At 37.1% G+C, this 23850-nt stretch overlaps 3 protein-coding genes across 3 annotated transcripts in view; 1 reads left to right on the top strand and 2 right to left on the bottom strand.

Moving 5' to 3' along the window:
* LOC121870967 (pre-mRNA-splicing factor syf1 homolog) overlaps positions 1 to 448 on the bottom strand; it is a 28464-nt gene extending 28016 nt beyond the window's left edge. The window contains exon 1 of the mRNA XM_042372955.1: positions 307 to 448. Coding sequence (XP_042228889.1) covers positions 307 to 336 — 30 coding nt within the window. The 5' untranslated portion in view covers positions 337 to 448. The remainder of the gene's footprint in view (positions 1 to 306) is intronic.
* A 731-nt stretch (positions 449 to 1179) lies between these two features.
* Positions 1180 to 23850, top strand: part of LOC121870877 (cohesin subunit SA-2-like) — a 70640-nt gene continuing 47969 nt past the window's right edge. The window contains exons 1-4 of the mRNA XM_042372850.1: positions 1180 to 1310; positions 2779 to 2944; positions 18846 to 19137; positions 22816 to 23011. Of these exons, the coding sequence (XP_042228784.1) occupies positions 2787 to 2944; positions 18846 to 19137; positions 22816 to 23011 (646 nt within the window). The 5' untranslated portion in view covers positions 1180 to 1310; positions 2779 to 2786. The remainder of the gene's footprint in view (positions 1311 to 2778; positions 2945 to 18845; positions 19138 to 22815; positions 23012 to 23850) is intronic.
* Positions 6707 to 15304, bottom strand: LOC121870966 (hydroxyacid oxidase 1-like). The gene is made up of 10 exons (XM_042372954.1): positions 15226 to 15304; positions 14689 to 14844; positions 14422 to 14573; positions 13443 to 13563; positions 12855 to 12989; positions 11662 to 11796; positions 11228 to 11360; positions 9028 to 9144; positions 7646 to 7757; positions 6707 to 7076 (listed from the first exon to the last, which is right to left on the bottom strand). The coding sequence occupies exons 2-10, from the start codon at positions 14823 to 14825 to the stop codon at positions 7009 to 7011; spliced, it is 1110 nt and encodes a 369-aa protein (XP_042228888.1). The 5' UTR covers positions 14826 to 14844; positions 15226 to 15304; the 3' UTR covers positions 6707 to 7008.

The following is a 23850-nucleotide window of genomic DNA, read 5'->3' as shown; positions in this document are numbered from 1 at the left end:
AAACGTTTCTGGGTGCCAGAGATGTTTTCCTCGAGAATAAACTACTGGAATCCGTAAATACAGTTCTAATTACGGTAAGCTGGGGGCTAATCTTCATGTGGTCAGTTTATTGTAAAGCATTAACCCATTTGCTATGTTAATGAAATAATATAGAAAATCGAAGGTTCAAAGTAAATACATCCAAAGTTTTGGTTATGTAATACTAAATGTCAAAAAGCCTAATTTATTCTAGAGTTTCCTTAACACTATAAGTTTGACTCGGTCGTCAGTACACAGCTACAGGTTCATTACAAGCATTATACGTACAATAATTAGTGGTGAATTATCCATGATCATTTTAAAATGTTGTAATTCTTCGTCCTATTATAATATCAATGAACTTCTTTTCTTAATTATAGAACAATAGTGAAGTTCATAGTCAGGTAGGACCAGACGTTTACATCGGTTACAAAACAATCTCAGGTTATTATGACGTCACCGATCACTAGGGGAGACGAACCTATAAAGTGTCCATAAAATCAGGGTACACTATTGAACTCTCTCACATTCGGTAAATGAAAAAATTATCATATAAACTTACTTATGATTTTATCAGTATGACACACACAAATTAAAAAATTATCATAAGTGCATATTACTTTCATATTATAACCATTCTACACTCGGCTACCGGACCAGCAACATCTCTCACAGCTCCTCACCACCCAGCTTCCTCAGAAACCTCCTCGCCCTACAGGACTTCTGAGCGAGCTTCTCCACCTAGTCACTCCTAAGCACTGCACTGTACAACAATATATATATATATACAGAGAGCGCATTGTGAGTTTCTATTCTACCTCATTCCTGAGTGTGAGATATCTACATGTACGGACGTTTGTGTGCCCATACTGAGATAATTGACAACTGGCCACATACTGTACGCTACAACTTTTTATTATAAATTTTATGTACTATGAATTATTATTATTATTAAATTTTTGCCCCCCGGGTAAAATTTGTTTACATTTTATCTATTCCAGAGTGTATTGGATAAATTCTTTGGAAATGTTAACAGCCATTGCCACCACACGCAAGATTTGGGAATAAAAAAACCACTTTTACTGTTGTTAAAAATCTCTTATTTCAGTACCTTATAATTCTCTTAAAGTATATTATTAATATATAATGAAATGACTGAACAAGGTTCCCGCGTAAATGTATCTGCGTGACGTCAGAGATTGTTTGTGTGGCGGCCGCCTGTCATGGCCAACTGTGAAGTGAAGGAATAATATTGAGAAATCTTCCTTAGTTGTGTGAGAAGATTTACTAAGGTAATGAGAAACTCTGACTGTTATTTGTGTATGGTTTAGTTTATGTTATATTCATTTAAATCATAAATATGGTGCAACCAATTGATTACCCAAGGCGTCCCTCCACCCGCGGACAAACGATCAATATATGCCGGGCTGTGCTTCTGTTATTGAGTAAATTTGCCTTTAAAGAGAATAAGCCAAATGATATTTGCATAGCTTTAGTGTCTATAGAAGTGTGTGTTTCTATTTTTTTTACAATATAGGGGCGTCATCTTGTGGGTTTAAACCTTGCTACCAATTCTGCTTCAGAAATTGACAGAAACTAATACATATATGAGTTTTCAGCTGGAATAAATGGTGTAGACCATTGGGTAAATTTATAGAAAAGCACCGTTCTTTCTTTGGATATCAGAAATGTTTTCCGTCGGAAATCACTTGTTTTTTAGATACCCCCACCTAACAATCACAACGGAAAAAGTGGATTTTCTTTCTTTTTTGAATAAATCACATATATAAAATACTAACCAACCAAAAAAACCTAACCTCTCCGCCTGTTCTTCATATCCCCACATCTTACCTTAATCTGTAAAACTATTGTGACTCTGCCAAATGTGCTGTTCTTCACGCAGTGTACACTGGTTATTACACTTAGGACAAACAACTATATTTGGCAATACACCATATTTTCTTAAAGAAAAAAAAATTGTGTGTGTCTACACACACATGCATATACAATACAGGTAAAAGAAATAATTGTCCCAAGGGCAAACATATAAAATGAATACCTGTATTCATTTCTTTGTACACAAGTAAAAATGTAACCCCCCCCCCCCCACTCTGTCAGCAAATGTTATTTGCGGATTTGGCGATTCGCGGCCATTTTAAGAACCTAACCCCCGCGAATTTGAAGGGCATGCTGTAACTAGTCCACGGGTTTGTTGTTAATATTAACCCAAATTTCAATATTACAGACGCAAAGACTAGAAAAACAAAACATACGACTTCATATCATTTCTTTCGCAAATCAGTATTAACGGAGTATCTCACAAATTTCTACACATATATCCCCCTGTATTTCTGTATCCATCATGTTGCCAGCATCACTTGTCTCCTCCCCTCCTCCTCCTTCTTGACATGACAACCAAGTATCACGTCATGTGGCTTGGCTGGCCAATCATTTTATAAGTAGACTATTTATTTATTAAGTATGCATACAGTGATTTTTTCTTGTTGTTGACAAGCACGTCTAATGATGTCACTCAGGCTTTGTGTTGGAATTAATTTTACATACCGGGTACTGTATAGATATTGTTTGTTTTCTCTCACCCATTTTGTAGAAGGGACCTACATTAACACTGAAATTATTTGAATTGGAGGTGATCTTTTTATTATCCAGAGATCTGCATGTCCATTGGTTTAACAGTTTCAGATTTCATAAAGTTTTCCTCCAAAATACTGTAGTACTGTACCCTCTTAAATTTTTCAGATTTCAAAATGTTACGCCGAGGAGGGAAGCGCATCCGTATGGATGAACCTCCACCTGAGTATGATGCTCCACCCATGACACCTATGACCCCGGCAGCCTCAGATTTACAGGAGCCGTATACTCCATATACTCCATACACACCAGCAGCGGAAACTCCTCTTCACCAGTAAGTGATATGGAGAAGTTGTTTGTTTACTAAAGTAACCATTAAATTATTTTGTTGTACAGTGTTGTGTACTTTAAGGCTAGACTATTATATGACTGTGTGAACCCTAATTTATGAATTAAGAGCCTAAAAAATACTGTATACTACTACGAACAATAGGATTTTTTTTTTTTTTTATGGAGGGTGAAATTTGATGAGCAAAGTTTTAAAATGAGGGTAATAAAATATGATAAATGTGATAAATATGAAGGGTAGAAGTAAGCCTGGAAGGTGTGGGGAATTATAGCTACATGATAATGTTAAGTCTAAGCTTTATCTTTCAAGAGATATTACTGGTTATCAAGAACTGTAACTGTAACATGACGTGCCCTGCCACCAGAGGGTAGAAGTTGCTGACCTAGCAGGGTCTGTCTCATTGTTCTCAGTCCGCGTATACAGTTCTCTCTTGTGCCCGCTATTCCCCTCACAAACTCACAATGGCTTCCGCGGGACCCCCACCACCAGAGAAAAACATTGAATTACCTGGACCAAGCCATGATTGTGTGAAGGAAATCATCGAGTTGGGGAGAAACTTAAGCTCATCCTTGACAACGACCCAGACAAGCATCGGTATGAAGCGTCTAATAACCATCTGACGAAAGTTATGGAGCCGTATATCCAGATCTATCTCGACAACATCAATGCTAGTGATATTGACAGTGAGGATATGGACTTTGAGAGGTTTGTCTGGGAGGCCCTGCAAACCTCTGCGAGTAGTGAAAGTGATTCACCGGAGGGCAACTAATCTGCCTTGGAACCAGCCGCCATCCACGTGTGCCGACCCAGCTTTTCTACTAACGTAAGTGTTAAAGAACCTAATATTGATATTTCTCTTAATTATTATTTGTGTGTGCATACCATCATAAAATTAAGATGTTATTTTTACTACAAGGTAAGTATTGTGCCGTTAAAAGTGGAGTTTGGGGGTCGGCCCAGTCTTTATTTCAATTAATCCCATATGTTCTGTCATTTCATTTATGCGAGCCTCTACAGGATCAATTGACCGCATAAATGCAGACTATACTGTATTCCTCACATTTACTGGTACAGGAAAGCCTCCGATAACGACAGTTCTACTCACGACTAGTCATATTTAAGTCCCTGGTTATTTTAGGACTCAATTCAATTTATATCATTAATTTCTTCATATTTATGACGAAAATGGAATAGAAAATAAAAAATTAATTAAATTTTAATACGTATAAATAATTAAATCCCGATATGTATTATACAAATAAATAAAAAACACGCCTTGCACACAGAGGCTGCAGGACTTGTGAGTGGTGACGCCAGCATCGCTAGTATAAACAGTCGCAGCTGGCAGGCCTTTTGTGTTCACGCATCTGAACAGGAAAAGGAGAAAAACGTTCTCATATTTCTTACGGCATTTTTGGGTTCCTATTCAACATGAGCAAGAGAGCAAGTGATGGTAGTGCTGATTCGAAAGTGAAAAAAAGTGTATAAGTATTATTTAAAACATATGAGCAGTGATAAGTGTTGCTTTCATATTCTTAGGTAGAGAAATGACGATATGTTTTCACATGTACGCACTTACATACGTTGGAGTTCCCAATCCTTCTTCCTATTTTCTTTACTACTGTTTCGCATTTATTAACATTAAATAACATTATTTAAAATATACATACAGGTACTCATTGTCTTTACATTAAGTTCATTACAGCTACAACTAGGGTCTTATTTTCTTCAGTAGAACCATCATCACTCACGAAAACAATGCCATCTCGTCTCCTCTTGTGTGTTTTAATATTCTACGTATTATTAATGAATTGTATTGTTCATTTCACATATATAAACATAAATTCAATCAAATAAATATTCAGCAATAAACAATAATGAATTTGTACATATTCTTAAGATAAATGACAATGGTTCCTTCAGTGCGCACATATACATTGGCATTCCACTATCAGTCTCACTTTTTTCTTTAATATCAGTGGTTACTTCTACTGTACATTAAATAATATTAATTAAAATATACATATTTTTTACATTAATTTTACTACAACAACAACCAGGGTCTTATTTTCTTCAGTTTCATGTGGATAACTGACTTTATGGGTGTAAGCACTGACAACAACAATGCCGTCTCTTCTCCTCTTTAAGTGTTTTAATATTCTATGTATCATGAATGAATTGTATTGTTCATTTCACATATACAGTGACCCCTCGTTTAACGAACACCTCGGTTAACGTAATTTCGATTAACGAACTGCCTTCCATAAGGATCTTCAATTCGGTTAACGAAAAAAAAATTCGGTTAACGAAGTTCTTACGAACCGACCTCAACATGTTTTCGCTTGCACTGACCGGGCAACCAGCTTTAGTATCAGTCCGCCAATACATTAATCGGTTCTAGGGCTTAAATTCCTTACTATTTTAGTAAATATCAAGAAGTTTATACTATTCAATAATTTTAAAAGTTTAATATTCAATTTTTTAGTCATTTTAACAATTATTGAACATAATTGAAGGTAAAGCGACTAGTTTAATGCGCGGCATCCAGCCTCTTAACACAGCAAACAGGAGTTAGTCTCTCTCTGTTTTCACTGGAGGTAACATCTTGCTTGAGACTCTCTTCAACTTAACGCTTTTTTTCTGTGTTTCCAAGCAAATTATTGGTCATTTTGAAATATATTTTACATATTGACAATATATAATGCAGTGCAGTGTTGATTTAAAGAAAATAATCTTGAATTACACCAAGAGAGCTAAAATTTTATGGGTGAAATGGCGCCATGGGGTGACTTCTCTTCCACCCCAATACCTTCTCTTCTTCCTTCTCCTCCACCCCCATTCTAAATCCCATCATCATCATCCAGGAGCCTTCTACATACACACCTCAAAGTAAGACCTTCTGGAACGGATTGAGTTCGTTAACGGAGGGGTCACTGTATAAAGATTTATTCAATCAAATACATATTCAGCAATAAACAATAATGAATCTTTTGTACATATTCTTAATAAGATAAATGACGCTGTTTCCTTGAATAGGCACGTATATTTTGGCTTTCCCAATCCATCTCGCTTTTTTCTTTGCCATTGGTGGTTAGCTACTTCTGTCGTTCCATTTATTAACATTAAATAACATTACTGAAAACATATATATTCATTTTTTACATTAATTTTAGTTCAGCTACAACCAGGGTCTTATTTTCTTAATTTTCTTATGTAGAACCATCGTCCCGAGTGTAAAGACTAATGAAAACAATGGCGTCCCAACTCCTCTTGTGTGACCATATTATTATTCATTTATATTGTATAAGGTGCATTCAGAAAAATTTAAAGAATTTAGTTTGCATTTTTCATTAATTGCATTGTTTTGGGGGAAAAGAGGGTAAAAAGCCACACAAAAGATATGAAAAGGTCACACTTGGGAACACATCTCATTATTATTGCTTTAATTAATAGTAATTAATGATTCACAATACGATGATTCACCTTACAATGCAATATTGGAGGACACATTACCGTCATTATTCGAGGCTATACTGGTACTGTATATATTAATTTAAGAAAACTACGGCTACAGGAGGAAAATACATAAAAAAAATTCTTAAATACTCCCTGCTAAAATAGGGGTGAGTCATATGTCGTAAAATATGATACTTCATAGACCATGGAAGAGGGACATCAAAAAAAAAAAAGGAGTAATTTCATTGTAAACGGACATGCCAGATTTGGGTTCACATTCAGACTCTTCTATGTGGAAATAATTCTGTATTTTATGTCCAAAATATAGTACAGTACTATGTTCATAGCTATGCGCAGTAGCTAAAACAGCTATCTGTGCATACTTTGTGGGGAACAATATGAGACCATGGACGATATATTTTGGTATATTAGGGTTGTCACTAGTCACACGTAATATTTTGGAGCATATCGACCCCCACCTGCACAGATAGTTGTTTTAGCAACTGTAATTGTTGCCCTCTGAAATTTTTTGAGTTATATATGCATTTGCAGTACATGTCACCAGCAGTAGTCTTCATGATTTTCAAAGCCAGTTAGAGTCGTGCATAGTACTCCTTACGGATGACCATCTCCTTGGTAATGTCCTTTATTGTTGCACATCCTGTGGGAAGAAAATGTTGAATGATACTTTTTTTCTCTCACTGAGGTTTTACAAATTAATTATCCCTTTTCCCGGCCGCTCGTGGTAGCATTTGGAGCAGGTTTGGGAGTCACTGCACTTCAGATGCCAGTCATGGCTGGTGTGAGACAGTAAACACTTCTTAATAGTTTGAAAACATTTTAGAAGCAGTTCCATTGGAGTTTTCAACCACCAACAGAAATATCCACAGTTTTTCCTCATTAAATAGGATACACATATTTTTAGGGGTCCGATAAGAGGTAAAGTTTTTATTTAATTTACCAGTAAGAATCCAGAGCTGGAGTAATTAAGGAGCTTAAGCTTGAAGGAAGAATTTTATGGTTACTGACTAAATTTGAGTTTATTTGTATGAAAATTTTATGTAATATTGTGCAATAAATGTTTTGTTAATAATACCTGTGAATTAAGTATAATAGGTGGTGCATTATGGTGATATAATCGTACTGTAGTTGGTGTACCAGTACATCTCGAAAATCTCAAAGCAGAATAGATTATATTTTATATCATACTTAAAAAGTTGAGTAGCATACCTGATAAAGCCATGACTGAGTCGAGCTCAGTTTTCAGTATGTCTAGCACACTATATGCTCCCTCCTCTCCTCCACATGCCAGACCCCACAGCATAGGGCGGCCAAGAAACACCTGTGAGAAGTCAGGAGAGTTTATTATCTTCTTCATTTATGCAGCAGCTTGTATTTACAATAGATTGATGCTGCAGAAATCAAAATGAATTTGAAGTAGCCATTATCATTTGATGAATTCTGCCTATTGGTTTGGTTACTGGGGAAACAAACACTAACCAATAATTCCTTGAGATAAATGTGCCACTAAGAGAGCTCAGGCTCTCAATTGGTTCAGCCATGTCATTATTGTTATTATTGTTCACTCGGTATCAGTGTTTTTCTGGCAAAATAAACTGTTTCAATATCAATATTCTTTGGGGACACCAGAATGATATCAAGTTTAGGTACCAAAATGAGGTATGGCTCTTGTTTCAAGCTATTGTCTCAGTACTTGTAGTTGAGGTAAATATGATCCAATATAGTGCCTATGTTAACTAAGTCACCAAAGAATGTTGTGATAGACTGGCGTTATATTACCAGGAGCTGGGTAGGAGTTATAACACAGTACAGCATGCCTTAAAATTCGCGGGGTTTTGGGTCTCAAAATGGCCGTGAATAGCCCCAATCCGCGAATATCATTTGCTGACTGGGGAGGGGTTACATTTTTACTCATGTGCAAAGAAATGTATATTCCATTTATGATTTTGCCCTTAGGACAATTATTTATTTTACCTGTATTGTATGTATGTGTGGGTGTAGACACAAACACACACACACACACATAAAAAAAAAATAATAAAAAATTTAAATGTAGAAAAAATGTGAGTCTACCCTCAAGTCAACTCTGTGCTTTGTTATTAAAGTTGAGTTGGATGGGTTGCCATATGGCAATTTTTCCCTCGTAAAAATTACTGTGTCTTAGAACCAATGGCTCCCTGTCTAGGCCGCAAAAATGCCAGCAACTTTAAAACTACCCACGGACATTCTTGGGCGCATCCAGAGTGTCATCCGTGAATAATCGAGGACCGCGAATTGTCAGGACATGCTGTACAGTATTTTAAAATTAAACACCTTTTGTTGGTTTAGTTTTGCATGCAGTACAGTATTTTATATACAGTACTATGATTTTTTATTTCATTATTTATGGTAAAGTATTGAAATTTTCATTTGATTTTAAATGTGTTGTGTATGTCAATTATATGTTCTATAAGTTTGCAGTATTATACTGTACACTGAAAAGGAGCTGTTGTGTAAATTTGAAAGTAGACTGAGTTTCTGTGAATTATATTGTATTTTTTCATTAATAATTTTTGAAAATATATTTTAGTTTAATTGTTAATTTTACTTACCATCTGTGCCCCAAGCGCTAAAGCTTTGAAGATATCATTTCCTTGAGAAAAGCCTCCATCAATATAGACCTCACACTGACCCTTGACTGCTTTCACTACCTCAGGTAGAGCCTCAATCTAACAAAGGAATATTAGGTTAGTATTGTAATAGACAATTTATATGTATGTTTTTTTTGTTTGTTTTTTTGTTTTTAACTTCAAGGTAGCTATGAACCTTGCGGTAGAGCAGTGTTTGTGTGCAAATGTGAGTGAGTGCAGTTTTGTATTGTGAACGGTGTTTAGAAAATTTCCATTTACTCCTGGTACTCCTTTCATGGTTTATTTATAGTAATTACTGTAGGATGGTAGGTACAGATTTTACACTGAAGATATCCTTATGATCATGACACTCTAGATGGTTTGTGATTTATTGCTTACTTATCCCCATGATAGTGGCATGCTTTGGATATTTTGGTGGGGTGCTTATTAAAGCAGCCAATTTTCCACCTATAGTACTGTACCTAGATCTGTTAATTCTGAAAGAAAAGTACAAATGATAGGGATGTTGGCAAAAACAGCAGAAAAGCCTTTGACATTTATATCTATTGCATGGAATGTGAGGACATTATATAAGACTGGTAAGTATGCAGATGCTTGTAGGGAAATGAAAAGATTGCGGTAGAATATTTTGGGATTAAGCGAAGTAAGATGGACAAGTTCAAATAGCATTAGCGGTGAATATTTTTACTTCATATATTCAGGTGGTGAAAAGCATGAGTGATGTGTTGGTATTCTTGTAAACCAGAAGTTGAGTAGTACTGTACAGTAGTCTAAAGGGATACAGGGCACTCAGATATGCAGTAGTTTTGTTAGTCAAGTTTAATGGTAAACCCATGGATTTGGTATTAATACAGGTTTATACACCAATAAATGATAGTGAGGCGGAATTCTTTTAAATTTTGAATAAAAATTTAAGGAAAGCAAAGTACAGTAGGGTTGGGATATATCGCGAGTGTGGGTATTCCCGGAGCTTTGTTTACATATCAAACGGCTGATTATAGAGGCAGTCGATGATGACGTGGTGGGTGATTCGATCAGCTGATGGGCGCACAAAAACTATTTCCTGTATTGTATATATGATCAATATGTTAACTAAATTTTAGAATGACCAATAATTTTAATTAAAAAGTGCAAAAATATTCAAGAGCCCAACTTTCTTGATATTTACTCCACTAGAAACGAATGTAAACATAGAACCGATTACTGTATTGGCGGACTAGCCGATCAGTTGATGCGCACAACAAAGCGTGTTTCTCATAAGGCTGTCATTAATTGAAGTTTGTTCGTTAATGGATCTGAAAATCCTTATGGAAGCTAATTCGTTAACCGAAATTTCGTTAATTGAACCGTTCGTTAATCGAGGAACCACTGTATCTGTTTTGACGTAATGATCAATACTTTTTTTTTTTTTTTTTGCACATTTTGTATGAACAATTGTGTATGCATGTAACAAAGTAAAAGAAATGGAATAAAAGTATATACTGTACATCTACTCGAAATTATGAGGTGAAAAGTAACAACAACACAACTCAAAGGTTGTCCCAGTAGGGGGAGAGGTAAGGTGATGTGCTGATTGTGGTTGGCGATAATGGCGTCGTTAAACTCGGGCTTCCGGGGCCTAATTTCTGTTTTTTTTATGATTAGCCCCGGATCTTTTTTTCCAGACATGTAATAAAGGCATAATTCCCCACCTATCCTGATATAACAATGAAGATTGTGTCAAATCTAAATACTGAAAAAAATAAGTAAACATGTTTTACGGTTCCTCTCCAGTAGCTGTAAATATGTGATCAAGATCCAAAATTTCTGGTGATAATTGGCAAATATTGCATTTTCTGACAAACTTCCTACTGAGGTTAGTACCGCACGCTATGTTATCCCTAAAGGCACGTTAAAAGAAAGTTTTCTTGGACTTATCAACTGAGAAATTTCGTTAACCGAGGCGTTCATTAACCGAGGGATCACTGTACTATAAATTTCAAGTTTAACCCCATTTGTACCGGCGGACATTCGTAAGTCGGGGACTTACTGTATTATGTGTATAATATTTTGTAGTTATACAAACCGGATCTTTCAAAAACTGTTTGGATAGAATAATTAATGTTCAATTGTGTATGTAAGAGATAATTGAGTTGTACAAAAGTTTCAAGAGTGTACAGACCGTTGGAGGTACTCCATCAATTTGACGTGCTCCATGGTTTGACACCCATATTCCAGCAGCACCAGCCTCTATTCCTAAAATAGCATCCTCAGCTGTCAAGATGCCCTTTAGCACTATAGGCATCTTTGTAATTCTGTAATGTATCAGTAAATTAAACTACCGTAGGAGTAATTTTAGTAGACAAATATACCTTTTATATACCAGAGTCAGACAGATTATTACATTTCAATAAAATATACTTAGTAAGAGAGAGCAATTTATCTCCCCATAGCAAACATATGTATACTACTACAGTACTTTGTAGTACAGTACAGAAGTGTGTGTAAAAGATGTTTATATACAAGTGACACAGACGTGTCTATTTTACTGGGCAAATATAATGGTTTGGTTGATTGTTGTTTTCAAAGCAACAGTACTTTAACTCAAGTGCATACCTAGTAAGCCAGGCAACATCATCCCAGCTTAAAGATGGATCAAAGAGAGACTTGACATACTCAGTAATACCAGAACCTCCTGCAGATGTGTTTAACAGACTGGATTTTTCATCATCTGTCTGAAAATTGGCCATTCTGGAATTGAATAATAATACTTTATAGACTGAAATGGTAATGAAAAAAATGGAGCTTTTATTAACTTGAAATAATAGAAGTGAAAGTGGGATATGGTATGCTGAAGAATAAAATAATGAAATAAGGAGGCAGCTTCAGGATGAAAAACAGAGATGGTGTTAGTGTACAATGAAGCTAAACGAAGGTTAAACTAAATTTACAGTATACGGGTACTGTACAGTATTTTACTTACCTGATGACTTATTTTTTTTTACTTTTATTTGCTGTATTTTGTCAGTCTATTTCTTTTAAATTAAGTCATTTTAGGTGTATATAAGGATATACAGCTCCTCCCCGACTTACGACGGGGTTAGGGACCCAAATCCCGGTCGTAAGTCGAAAATGCTTAAATAATACTTAGAAAATCTAAAATGGGTGTCTCTTTTTCTTCTCAGCACCACAAAACTCTCACTTTTAAGCTTGCCAGCCATTTTAAAGTGAATTACAAACGAAAATTTTGTCTGTGTACTGACGTTGGGACTCGAAAACATGTAATTTGACAAAATTTTGGTACAACTGAAGCAGGTCGTAAATGCAGGTGGTCGTAAATCGAGTAGGTCGTAAGTCGGGGAGGAGCTGTAGTGGGATTTTAAACATTGTTTTGTAAGTACGGTCTGCACATAGCATGTGTTCTGACTTAAGAACGTCCTTAGGAATGGAACCCGTTCGTAACCCGGGGACTCCCTGTAGTTGCATCCCTGAAGCAAACGTACCCATAGGCATTGACATGGTATGTGTGGAGGGACTAATGGTGAGAAATGAGGGAGGTAAATTGGAGTAGGCATTGGGGAAGAGTTAAAGGGTTTGATAAAAGGCAAAATAAGCAAGTATACAGTACATAGTTATGTGATTGATTGATAGCTGAAAATTTTTCAAGACTTGTTGTTATAAAGTTCTGTTGGATGTTATGCATGAAGCTACATGCTATGTACAGTAATAGGGGGGAGCTTGTGGAATATAAATAGTTGAGGTAATACCATATGGTCATGTGAAATACTGGTACAGATATATTGTTATACCTGAGGTTTGGAGGTAGAGCAAATTTATTTCTTATGTCTGCTCGCCGGATCCCAAAATGTGGTGCATCAACTGTGAGAACCAGGGCTGAGAAACCAGCAGCTTCAGCCCTATGTACAAGGTTTGCTGTTACCTCTCTGGAATAAGTAAAGGAAACTATTTTTCTATTTTCAAAGTTAAATGTGGGAAATCTTGGAAATAATTTCACATTTAATACACGTACAAACCAAATCACATGTGGGAAGATCAAATAAAAAAGCCGTTGTGTGGTTGACTTGGGGTGGAGGGGGTTAAATTAGGTTACAAAAATTTATTGTTCAGATGGCATAAGTAGCTGGATAATTTTATTGGATATAACATAAAGCATGTAATGAAGTTAGATCAGTGTTTAGGAAGAAATACTTTCGATATTGTGTTATGAATAATAAACGGGACTTGGGTGGGGCTTACCTAGCTTAGATTTTGTCTTGTGAGGGCTCAGCCATTTAGGCAACACCAGCATCAATATTAGGCCTTTTTGTTGGAGTAGATAACAACACAAAAATTTCATTATACTGCAGTTCCAAACATTACCCATCGTAGTCTTTTACCTGTCTTTGAATATGTACAGCTGGAAAAACCGAAGTGTATCAGATGCATGTTCAGCTATCTCTTCAACACTAGCTGTTGCAATGGTGCTGAGGGTGAAGGCTGTTCCAATTCTTCCAGCTGCTGTCATGTTAGAGAAAGTAATTGAAGACACTTGACTAAAATAATTTCCAAAATAATGTTATTAACCTATTTTTTGGACCTCAGTGTTACTTTATATATATGAGGGACATTCTATAATACAGTACCAGCACTGTACTGAATTGTATTTTGAGTCAGTACATTATTTCTTGAGAGAGGGGTGAGATAGATTAAAGTTTGTGGATTATGGTAACTGGTTTTAATTCGTCCAAATAATGTGGGACTTAATCACGTCAACTGTTTTTGAGAATGTAAAAAAAAAATTATTATTTCCTACCAATAACCAGAAAAGAAGTTAGGTTTGACCATATTTATCTGTTCATGTGTTCACTTGCCAGTCTATTTGTCCATAGAAAGCATCAATGTTTTAACAGCTGCCGAGATTTCTTTTATATTGGATGCAAGTGTAAAGTAATATTTTTCTCTACTTCAAACAGTTTTTTTTAAATCTCCATAAACATTGTCTTTGGGAGTGTTAAGTGTATTGTTGTGCATACTTCATGTGTTCAGGTTTTCGGAAATTTCCTGGCTGGGAGTTATAAAAGTAGACTGTCTGACTAAGTGATAAAAGAACAAAATTGTTGTACTGTATAAATGATATGGGATGGCTAAAAATGAATGCACTCAGGTCATGGGAGACATCTCACTTTTAACTGTCTGCGTTGATGCAAATAGCTTCATCGGCTGGTGAAAAGGTTAATTGTAAAGGATTAAAGATTTGTTGATGTAAAACAAAACCAAAAATTTTCATGCTCGACTTAAAAAAGTATTCAGCAATCCCTGGATAATCTATGTTTGTGCTTAAATTATGTGGGTGGGATGTGTACTGTATCAGCTTACCTCGTGCATTAGCAACTTCCCCATCTGGATGAGCCATTCTTTGCATAGCTGTTGGTGCTATGCCATATGGCACTTTGACTCTGTGTCCTAATATAGTAGTAGCAAGACTCCTTATGGACATATCTCTCAGGAACCTTGGGCGAATGTACCACCTACAAAAGAGCTTGCATTTTTATTTCTGTTAGTGTACCCCAGCACTTTGAACTTTAAATCATATACCTGGTGGTATTATACACAGGTTAAATTATTGATGCATAGTGAACGTACCGGCTAATTGCTTCTTTGTTTTCATGAAGAGTAGTTTCTTGCATGGCTCCAGACCGGTAATAGTCTAGAGCATTGCGAGGCAAACTTTTGTGTGCCTCTGCTTCATAGTCACTGACACATACCAAAGAAGACTTCATTTTGGTTTGGGTAGTGTTGCTGTAGTTAAAGAAAATATTGTTACCAATTAAAAGTTTGTAGATTGTCAGTGCGAGGGTATCTCATATGATATACAGTGCCATTTTCATTAGCAACCAAAGTTAGAATAGGTCCTCAAAGTGCATTTTGTCTCTGAGTATGACACTCATTTTGTCTCCAGTATATGACTTTTTGTCACTGTCTTATGTTTAAACAAGCTTTCATATGCAGTAAGTACTGGTTCATTGACAAGACAGTTAAGAGATCAGATTAAATGCATTTTTGTGTATTCAGACTATCATATACAGTACATATACAGTATATGTGTGCCCTTGTTACATTTGTTTTATTAAAAGTGAAAATATAAATCATTAACAGAATAATAGTAAAGTCTGCAGATACCTGACTGTTGTTTTAACAGCTTGTAATGCTGACAGTGTACACCCTCAAGACCTGAGTGTTGCTCTTGGGTGATGGATACTGCCAGTTAATTATTACATTAGCTTTGTGAGAAGTAGTAATATGATTTGTTATCCGATTTGTTTAGTTTGAATTAGATTTCATATTGAAATCATGATGCAGTTTGATGTTTTTATATTTTATTGTAAAGAACTTTTGTTAAAGAAAAAACAAATGCAGTACTGTACTTGGCAACCCAAATAGTATTGGGCAAGATGCCAAAATTGTTCCAACATGTTGCCTTATCTCTGGCTTGTGCTTAGTAAACCTAAGTTCAACATGCTTTGGGATTAACAAAAACGATATTTGGGTTATTGATTATGTATTTTTCTTTTTTTCATCTTTTTGCCATAGGACTTGTGTCTTAAGTACAGTACTCTGATAATTGGCTTTAAGGAATACAATACATTACAGTGTTATAAATTGTTAAATTAGTGCAGTCATTTGCCTGATCTATATACAGTATTAAGAGAAGTAAATGAGTTACTATAAATGTGTTACCTTATACAGTACAGAACTAGAATAATTTACTTGTAAGTTATCCATTTAACTTTCATATTATTCAAACGATTATTTATTTAATTTTTTATAATCAAATTTTACATTGCTTCAGCTTATATAGACTATGCTTGTACTCTATACATTATACAATAAAGTTTAATATGTATATAAACAGTGCAGGTATACAATGTATATGACCATGGAGGCATACAGACAGTGCCTTTGCTTAGGCTTAGTTACTAATCAGTATATTGGTAAATCTACAAAAAAATAAATGCACAGCTATTTAATGTTTTAGTCCATACTTTCTCTTTTCTGCCTGTATTGCTATTTTTAACAAGGTGCCCATAGATCTTGAAAGGCTCTGGGAACAGAGTATCACTATTGAATGGGCATTGTACAGTATATAAATGTTTAGAAGTAGAAAAACAGAATTAGGATACTCATAGAGGAAATAACCTCTTGGGTGTCTAACCTGCTTCTTTATCACTACATTTTCAGTGAGAGAGATACTGTATAGTGTACTGTACTCCTCTTGTATTGTCACCCCATCTTCAACCTTTTGGTTGTGCATTCACCATGAACTTGTGTTACTTACATGCTTACAGTGCTGTACACGAGGATGTCTTCTACCGCAGTAACATTTGAGAACCCTGGCACTGGGTACCTGCAACACTTGTTGTCTCAAATGAGTGTTAACATTTCCTTAATAAATGGGAGTGGATATTAATCTTGCAGTACATACGTCCCCTACAAAATTTTAAGGTTGGAATGAAAATATCTGCAAATCGTGTGAATTATGGAAAACTAAGTTTGGGAGTCAGGTCTTTAAAGCTTGAAAATAAATCTAACCTCATTCATTAGATCAGTGTTTTATACAAAAATAAATGCTAAGATTCATTTTTAATACATTAGTGTATAAAATACCGAAAATTAACATAATATACATATACAGTATAGTCTCGATTTACTCGGATTTCCTTTACGCGGTTCGTCATTTACGCGGCAATTATTAGTTACGCGGTACATTCCATCATTTACGCGGGAAGCGGTGCGGGCAGGGTGCACACTAGGTCGCCCAGTCAACAAAACATTACCGAGTTCTTTACCCGCCACCCACCACAGCCAGCCCAAGTCAGTGATATTGACAGTGAGGATATGGACTTTGAGGGGTTTGACAAGGAGGCCCTGCTAGCCTCTGTGGTGGATAGTGATACAGGTGAGGGCCAATAATCTGCCCTCTGCCTCGGAACCAACCCCTCATCCCCGTGTGCCCAGCCATCCCTTCTACTAACGTAAGTGTTAAAAAACCTAATATTATTGATATTTCTCTTAAATATTAATTGTGTGTGCATACCATCATAAAATTAAGATGTTATTTTTACTACAACGTACGTATTGTGTCGGAAAAAGGGTAGTCTGGAGGTCGGCCCAGTCTCTATTTCAATTAACCCCATATGTTCTGTTATTTCGTTTACTCGTTTCTTGTTTTACGCGGTCCTCCATGGGTTTAATTGACCGCGTAAACCGAGACTATACTGTACGTACAGTACAGGGGTTCTCGTTATAAATTGTTAATGGGGACCAGAAAAAAGCCACTGATAATGAAACCACTTATAAGAATTAATAGGAATAGGGTCTAATCAGGACCATCATATTGTTAGTGACACTCATTAGTTTGATTGATATCTTTTAACATTTCTATATTTACCTTAAAAACATTTGTTTAACAATTGATTACACATTATTTTATATAATTATTTTACTTTATAACTTATATAAGGTCCTTAAAGTTCTTTGTGTTCAGTGTGTTCATGTGACGCAGGCTACTTAACCACACTCACATATTCACTTTTCTTTTCTTTTTTTAATGGGGATTAGCCCACCCGGGCACAGGTCACTGACCCACATCGGGGCCTGGGGGGCAAAAATTTAATAATAATAGTAATTCATAGTAAATAAAATTTATAATAAGAAGTAAAATAAAATAATAATAACAACACTGTAATAATGATAATAAAGAAAAGAAAAACAATAATCAATAGTGAGAAATGCTATATGTATTGTATGTTGTGTTGTCAATAGTACGAGAAACAATTGAGATCCTGCAATTGTGTGTAAATGAGGCAGAAAGACAGATCAGCAACCTGGGACTTGTCACAATATTCGTGATGCCATATGGCAGCAGGGTCTACCATTAGACAACACATTATGCTTCCAATATCTTCTCAGGCGGTAGTACCTCCAATGAAAGTGGTTTATTTTAAACACTCACCACCTTTCTTACACCATATAACTTCTAATTTGACTTCCATCCCAGAGCTACTACACTTCCTTTTAGCCACTACACCACCTTACTTTGGTTTGGAACTGATGGCTACAAAAGTAGTTTATAATTATAGTTCTTGGAGCACTTCAAAATAATGCCTGTGGACACAGGCGACTGGTACTGAGCATGCCTAGCTCGGGTGAGAAGGATGAATTTTAAGAGAATGGGAGGCAGGAGGGAATTTCAATCGCTCTTACACTTGTGCTCCCAAAGTTTGATGGATTTCAGCCTTAGTATTCTCAGTAATGTTGTAGAGATGGGCAGTGCCATATTTGTATCAACTGTCTTGGTAAGGTGGTCGACATTTCTACCTTTTTCTTGATACAGTATTCAAAAACACCATTCTCTACAACTTTTTACTAAGGCTTGGTACAAGTTAAAATTTGCAAGGCCATTGTACATTATTGAAAAAAGGAGCAAATTTAATCTCAAAAGTTTGTGAAATATGAGTTTGGGAATTATGTTTGTGGAGAACCACTGTATCCTTTGCCGTCAATTGTATGGAAAGTAGCACTTAGCATTTTGTTTTTTAATCTTATCCTTTTTGTTAATGTACATCTTTATGATAAACACCAGGAATTCCTTTGCTTTGTCATTGCCAAGAAAAAAATAAGGAGGAAATGAGTATTTTTGACATGATTGGGGATATTGCAGAATGTTGCATCTCTTTTTATCAGACTCAGAATAATGGCTTAAGTGAAAGAGTTCATCAACCTGTTTTCATTGTTTTCAGCCCTGACTATCAGATGGGCTACAACCAACCATCATATGACCAGCCACCACATCATCAACAGCCTCCTCAAGCACCACAGCAGCAGCAACAGCAACAACAACAACAGCAGCAACAACAGCAGCAGCATCCAGTCTATGCACACCAAGATTTTGAACAACAGCAGCAGCAGCAACAGCAACAACAGCAAGTCTACCAACAACAGCCGCAACAGCAGCAACAGCCTGCCTATCAATCCCACTATAGCCAGCCACCACAACAAACTTCTCAGTATCAACAGGAACAAACTCCTCAGGTATGGTAATTTAGTCTAAAGTCTAATACAGCATGTCCTTACAATTTGTGGATTTTTTATTCACGGCCTTCGATTATTCACGGATGACACCCTGGATGTACTCAAGAATGTCTGTGGGTAGTTTTAAAGTTGGCAGCATTTTCACACCGGGATGTGGGAGTCCGTAAGTTTTATGGTGTACCACAAGGTGTCTCTTGTCCCAGGCAGCTGGGCCATGCCTGCTCACTCCGCCTCATTCCAGGTTAAATACTGTACTTGTCCATTTCGTGCTTGTGCTCCTCTGCTCTCTTAACAACTGTGCTCCTTGTGCTTGTGATGGCTCTCATACATCCTCAACCACCTTCATCCAGCTGTGGGAAGGTGCCCAAACAAGTGAAGAGAGAAAAGAAGGACATGTATTTCTCCCATGTGTATGCCTGGCAACTGGAGCGGGTAAGGGCAGTGAGTGTCTTGCACAATGGCACCCAGTCAGAGTTCTTCCCCATCCAAGCGGGGGTAAAACAAGGATGTATACTGCCACCAACTCTCTCTCTTTCATTTTCTTGGCTGCCTTCCTTACTCGCGCCAGTTTAGCTGGCGGGGTGTACATCCAGTACCGGATGAAGGGTCTTTTCAATACAAGACAGTTCCAGGCAGGAACAAAGGTGTCGGCAGCTTCCATTACTGAACTTCAAAATGCATACGACCTCACCCTTGTCGCTCACACTGAACACAACCTATCCGCAGATGCATATGCACACTTCGGCCTTGAGGTGAATGTAAGTAAGACTCAAATTCTCTTTCAGCTTGCCCCTGGTTCAGCGACACCTCCACCATCCACCCAGCTTAACTGTACTACCCTCCCTAATGTTATCCACTTTCAGTATCTCGGCTCCCACCTGTTCACCACCGCAGACGTCGATGAAGAGATTCAACATCGGATCAGATGTGCACCTCAAGCCTTTGCCAGACTCCATACCCATGTGTTCAGCTGTAGGGAGCTGAAATTATTTACAAGGTTGCATGTATATTGAGCAGTGGTCCCCCACCCTGCTATATGGCAGCGAGATATGGTTCACATACAGGAGGCACCTCAAGGCACTTGAAAACTTTCACCAACTCTGTCTACATTCCATCCTCCTTGTTCGCTGAGATGACAAGAGAACAAATGCCAGTATTCTCGCTGACACCAACCGTAGGAGCATCGAGGCTACCATTATCCAAGAACAATTAAGTTGGACTGGTTACGTTACCCACATGGACGACAGTAGACTGCCAAATCACGGTAACGCCTGGAGGAGCACCACATGAGAAGGTGACAATACTTTCGAGTTAGTCTGACTGCAAACCGAGGCAGATAAGCGCCAACGCCAGAAATATGCAGCCACCACCCTCCCGCACTAGATGTAGACCCCCACATGTGCAACATCTGTGGACGACCCTGCCAGTCACGTATCGGCCTCTCTAGTCACCTCAGAGCTCACCAACAAAGGTGACATCCTTCATAACTCGTATCATTTTATCACAGTTGGATGATCGTCATACTCGATTCTGAGTAACAGGAAAGTAGTGTGTGCGTGCGTGTGTGAGTGAGAGAGAGAGAGAGAGAGAGAGAGAACACACACATAGAGTACAGGTAAAAGAAATAATTATCCTAAGGCAAACACATAAAGGGAATATCCATTTCTTTGCATGAGTAAAAATGTACCCCTCCTCCCCCAAGTCAGCAAATGATATTCGTGGATTTGGCAATTTGCGGCCATTTTGACCCCCAAACCCCTGCAAATTTTAAGGGCATGCTGTATAATTATTATACAGGTTGACCCTAATTCATCTGGCATTCCATTAACTAGCAATTCCCAATTATTGGCATTGTTATAGAAAAGGCAGTGGGGATCTGGAGGCCTATGGAATAATGGGACACAGTCTATTAACATCTTTTAGCACACAATTTTAAAAATCTATGCCTAAATCTTGACAGCCTGCTAACTTGTCACAGCCTCTATTGCAGACGTCTCCTGGCTTTTCACAGCCAAAAGGGTTAAATTTATTCACTATAATGTTCTTCCAATTTGTGTACAAAGAAATCCATGACATTACAGGTATTAGGCAAAGTGTAGCTTAGGCCGATGTACCATTAATTATCAACCTTTTATTGTACAGTAAACCCCCGATATATCCGTTAATTATTATTATTATTAATGGTATTTATGGACTCGGGTTCATAAAAGTAAAAAATAACGGGCCATTCGTATCCAAATTATCACAAATAAATTTAGTACAGTAATACCCCATTTTGCCCGACCCTGCATGACGTTATAGAGCTCTTTGGTCCTCTCCTGGAGTTATTTTTTACTTGGAAAACAAAAACAATAATTTTTGAAAATCCATAATACAAAGGCAGAAGTTACAAGACGGAACACCCTGGACTCGCCGACAGCAGCCATGCTTATTTACAATCTGTCCACCAATGAGAGCGACATACCCATGTATGCTCGCAGCCAATCGGCGCTCTCCTCCTTTTGTAAAAAAAATTCCTGATAGCATTCAACTTATTTGACACACTTGCTCTTTATATGACTGATTTCCACATACACAGTAATACAGTACGTATATAGTGAATATTTACGACCCAAGTTACATTTTACTAGAAATTAAAAAAAGATGAAAATCCATAATACGTACAAATCAGATGTTGACTTGTACCTGGTAATGTAGCGGTCAATGATATGCATCACCCCACCCCACCAACAACCAATCAGTACAGTATGGCACATGTTACTAACCTGTAGAGTGACTGTTTATTCTGCTAGCCTGCAGGCTGCCACTCCATTGCCACAGTTTGAATGCATTCACATCCTGTAAACACCAGTTGGTGGTGGTGAAAACTAGTGGTGATGATAAGTGGTTGTGGTTAGTGTTGGTGGTAGTGAGTGTTGGTGGTGGTGAGTGTTGGTGAGCTTTGGTGGTGGTTGTGGTTAGTATTGGTGGTGGTTCTGGTGAGTATTGGTGGTGGCGAATGTTGGTGTTGGTGAGTGGTAGTGAGTGTTGGTAAGGAGTGTTGGTAGTGGTGTTGATTGTTGGTGGTGGTGGGGAGTGTTGGTGGTGGTGTTAAGGATTGGTGGTGGTGGTGAGTGTTGGTGGTGGTGGTGAGTGGTGTTGGTGATGAGTGACCTACTTGGTCACTTTGGACTATGTTAGTATATAATGGACCGAGTTCATTATTATTCCTGATGCGAATATAACAGACTTTCATCTTCCAGACCGGCCTTCCTCCCAATTAGTCCGTTATATCAGGGTGTTTACTGTGGTAATTTCTCTCATCTGATACAGCACTGGCCCCAAGGCTGCTGGATAAGAGAGGGTCATCAACTTGTATGACATATTTTTACCCTACTGTAGTATCTCTTTTTACCCATTGATGAGTTGCAAAGATATTAAAGGATGGTAGTGTCTTGTATATTTATCCATAAAACTTTTAATGTTTTTTTTTTTTCTTCTTCTTCATAAAAGATAGATGATAGTACAGTAGATCTTTCACTAGGATAAGGCCTCTGTGAAATCTTTTAAGAGTACATGTACAGTACAGTAATCAGTTTTTAAAGTTGTTGGTCCGAGAAACATGTACAGTATGTTGTAAGTCACTTGTTTAGTCATTCTGTAAATTTATATTTTGTTTGTTTTTCTGTGCACTATTAGCCCCCCGTTGAACCTGAGCCGGAGCCAGAACCCGAAATGGAACCCGAGGAGCAAGAAGAGGAGATGGATCATGAAGTGGATTCTGATGCAGATGTCCATGATGATGATGATCAGCCTCCCCAGAACTATGAACCAATACCACGTTTAACAATATCTATTCGTGGGAGAGGCAGAGGAAGAGGACGAGGCAGAATTGGTGAGCAGTGTAATTTTACTCGGGTATTATTCTAAGTTATTTTTGTTATGAGCTTTGCAATAAATTCCCTAGAGTCGGAAATCTTGTAGGAACTCTGCTATTTGCTGTTTAATGGGTATACTGGAATAATATTTTAGGAGAAAAATATGCAGTACGGTATAAAGAACATTTCAATGTGGCCGTAGCATTTTGAATAAGGTTTTGTAATTTTGAAATACCGATTAGATTATTAGATATAAAGAGGATTGTATCTATAAATATTTGTCAAAATTAGAATGAAAGATTAGAAGTGATGAGACAATTGTCAAATTGGTGACCATATTGGATGACCTGTGGCATTGAAAATGTGATATGCACTACTACATTTTGAGGAAGTCTTTCCTGTGGTGATCAATTTGATAATTTAGGAGAAAGGTGGTAAGAAACTTGTATTGAAATGGCTACCGTGGTGACCTTATCTGATGGTCAATGGCATAGAAATTGGTATGCACAGCTGAATCTTGAGGGCACCCCTCCTGTGACTTTTGTAGAAATTAGATTTAAAGTTCAAGAGAAGCAGTTCCAAGATGTTTAAAAATATGGGAGAGCTATGAAAAATAACGTCATTTTGAAATACATATTGTAAATATAAACCTTAGATATACACTGTAATTATGATTGTGACTGGTACTTTGTAGGTTAAAGTGTCAAAGAAAGCTAAGCCCAAATTAATTGTACAAGGGTTGGATGTTTTTACTTTTGGCAGTTGTAAATAATGCTTTATTCTTCTACACTTACTCAGATTGTTTACTGTAAAACATTAAAAATGATGCAGTAGAGAATGTACACTTAAAGCTGAA

Source organism: Homarus americanus, unplaced genomic scaffold (genome assembly GCF_018991925.1).
Source record: "Homarus americanus isolate GMGI-L3 unplaced genomic scaffold, GMGI_Hamer_2.0 scaffold52512, whole genome shotgun sequence".
Taxonomy (NCBI): domain Eukaryota; kingdom Metazoa; phylum Arthropoda; class Malacostraca; order Decapoda; family Nephropidae; genus Homarus; species Homarus americanus.
This window is presented reverse-complemented; position numbering and strand designations above follow the sequence as displayed.

What these genes read in the sequence shown, in the direction of transcription:
- LOC121870966 (XM_042372954.1), bottom strand. Translation starts at nt 14,825, where the DNA reads ATGAAGTCTTCTTTGGTATGTGTCAGTGACTATGAAGCAGAGGCACAC. An exon ending in CTGTACATATTCAAAGACAG is followed by an intron (nt 12,990 to 13,442) that starts GTAAAAGACTAC and finishes TACTTATTCCAG; the next exon opens with AGAGGTAACAGCAAACCTTG. An exon ending in GATGTTGCCTGGCTTACTAG is followed by an intron (nt 11,361 to 11,661) that starts GTATGCACTTGA and finishes GATACATTACAG; the next exon opens with AATTACAAAGATGCCTATAG.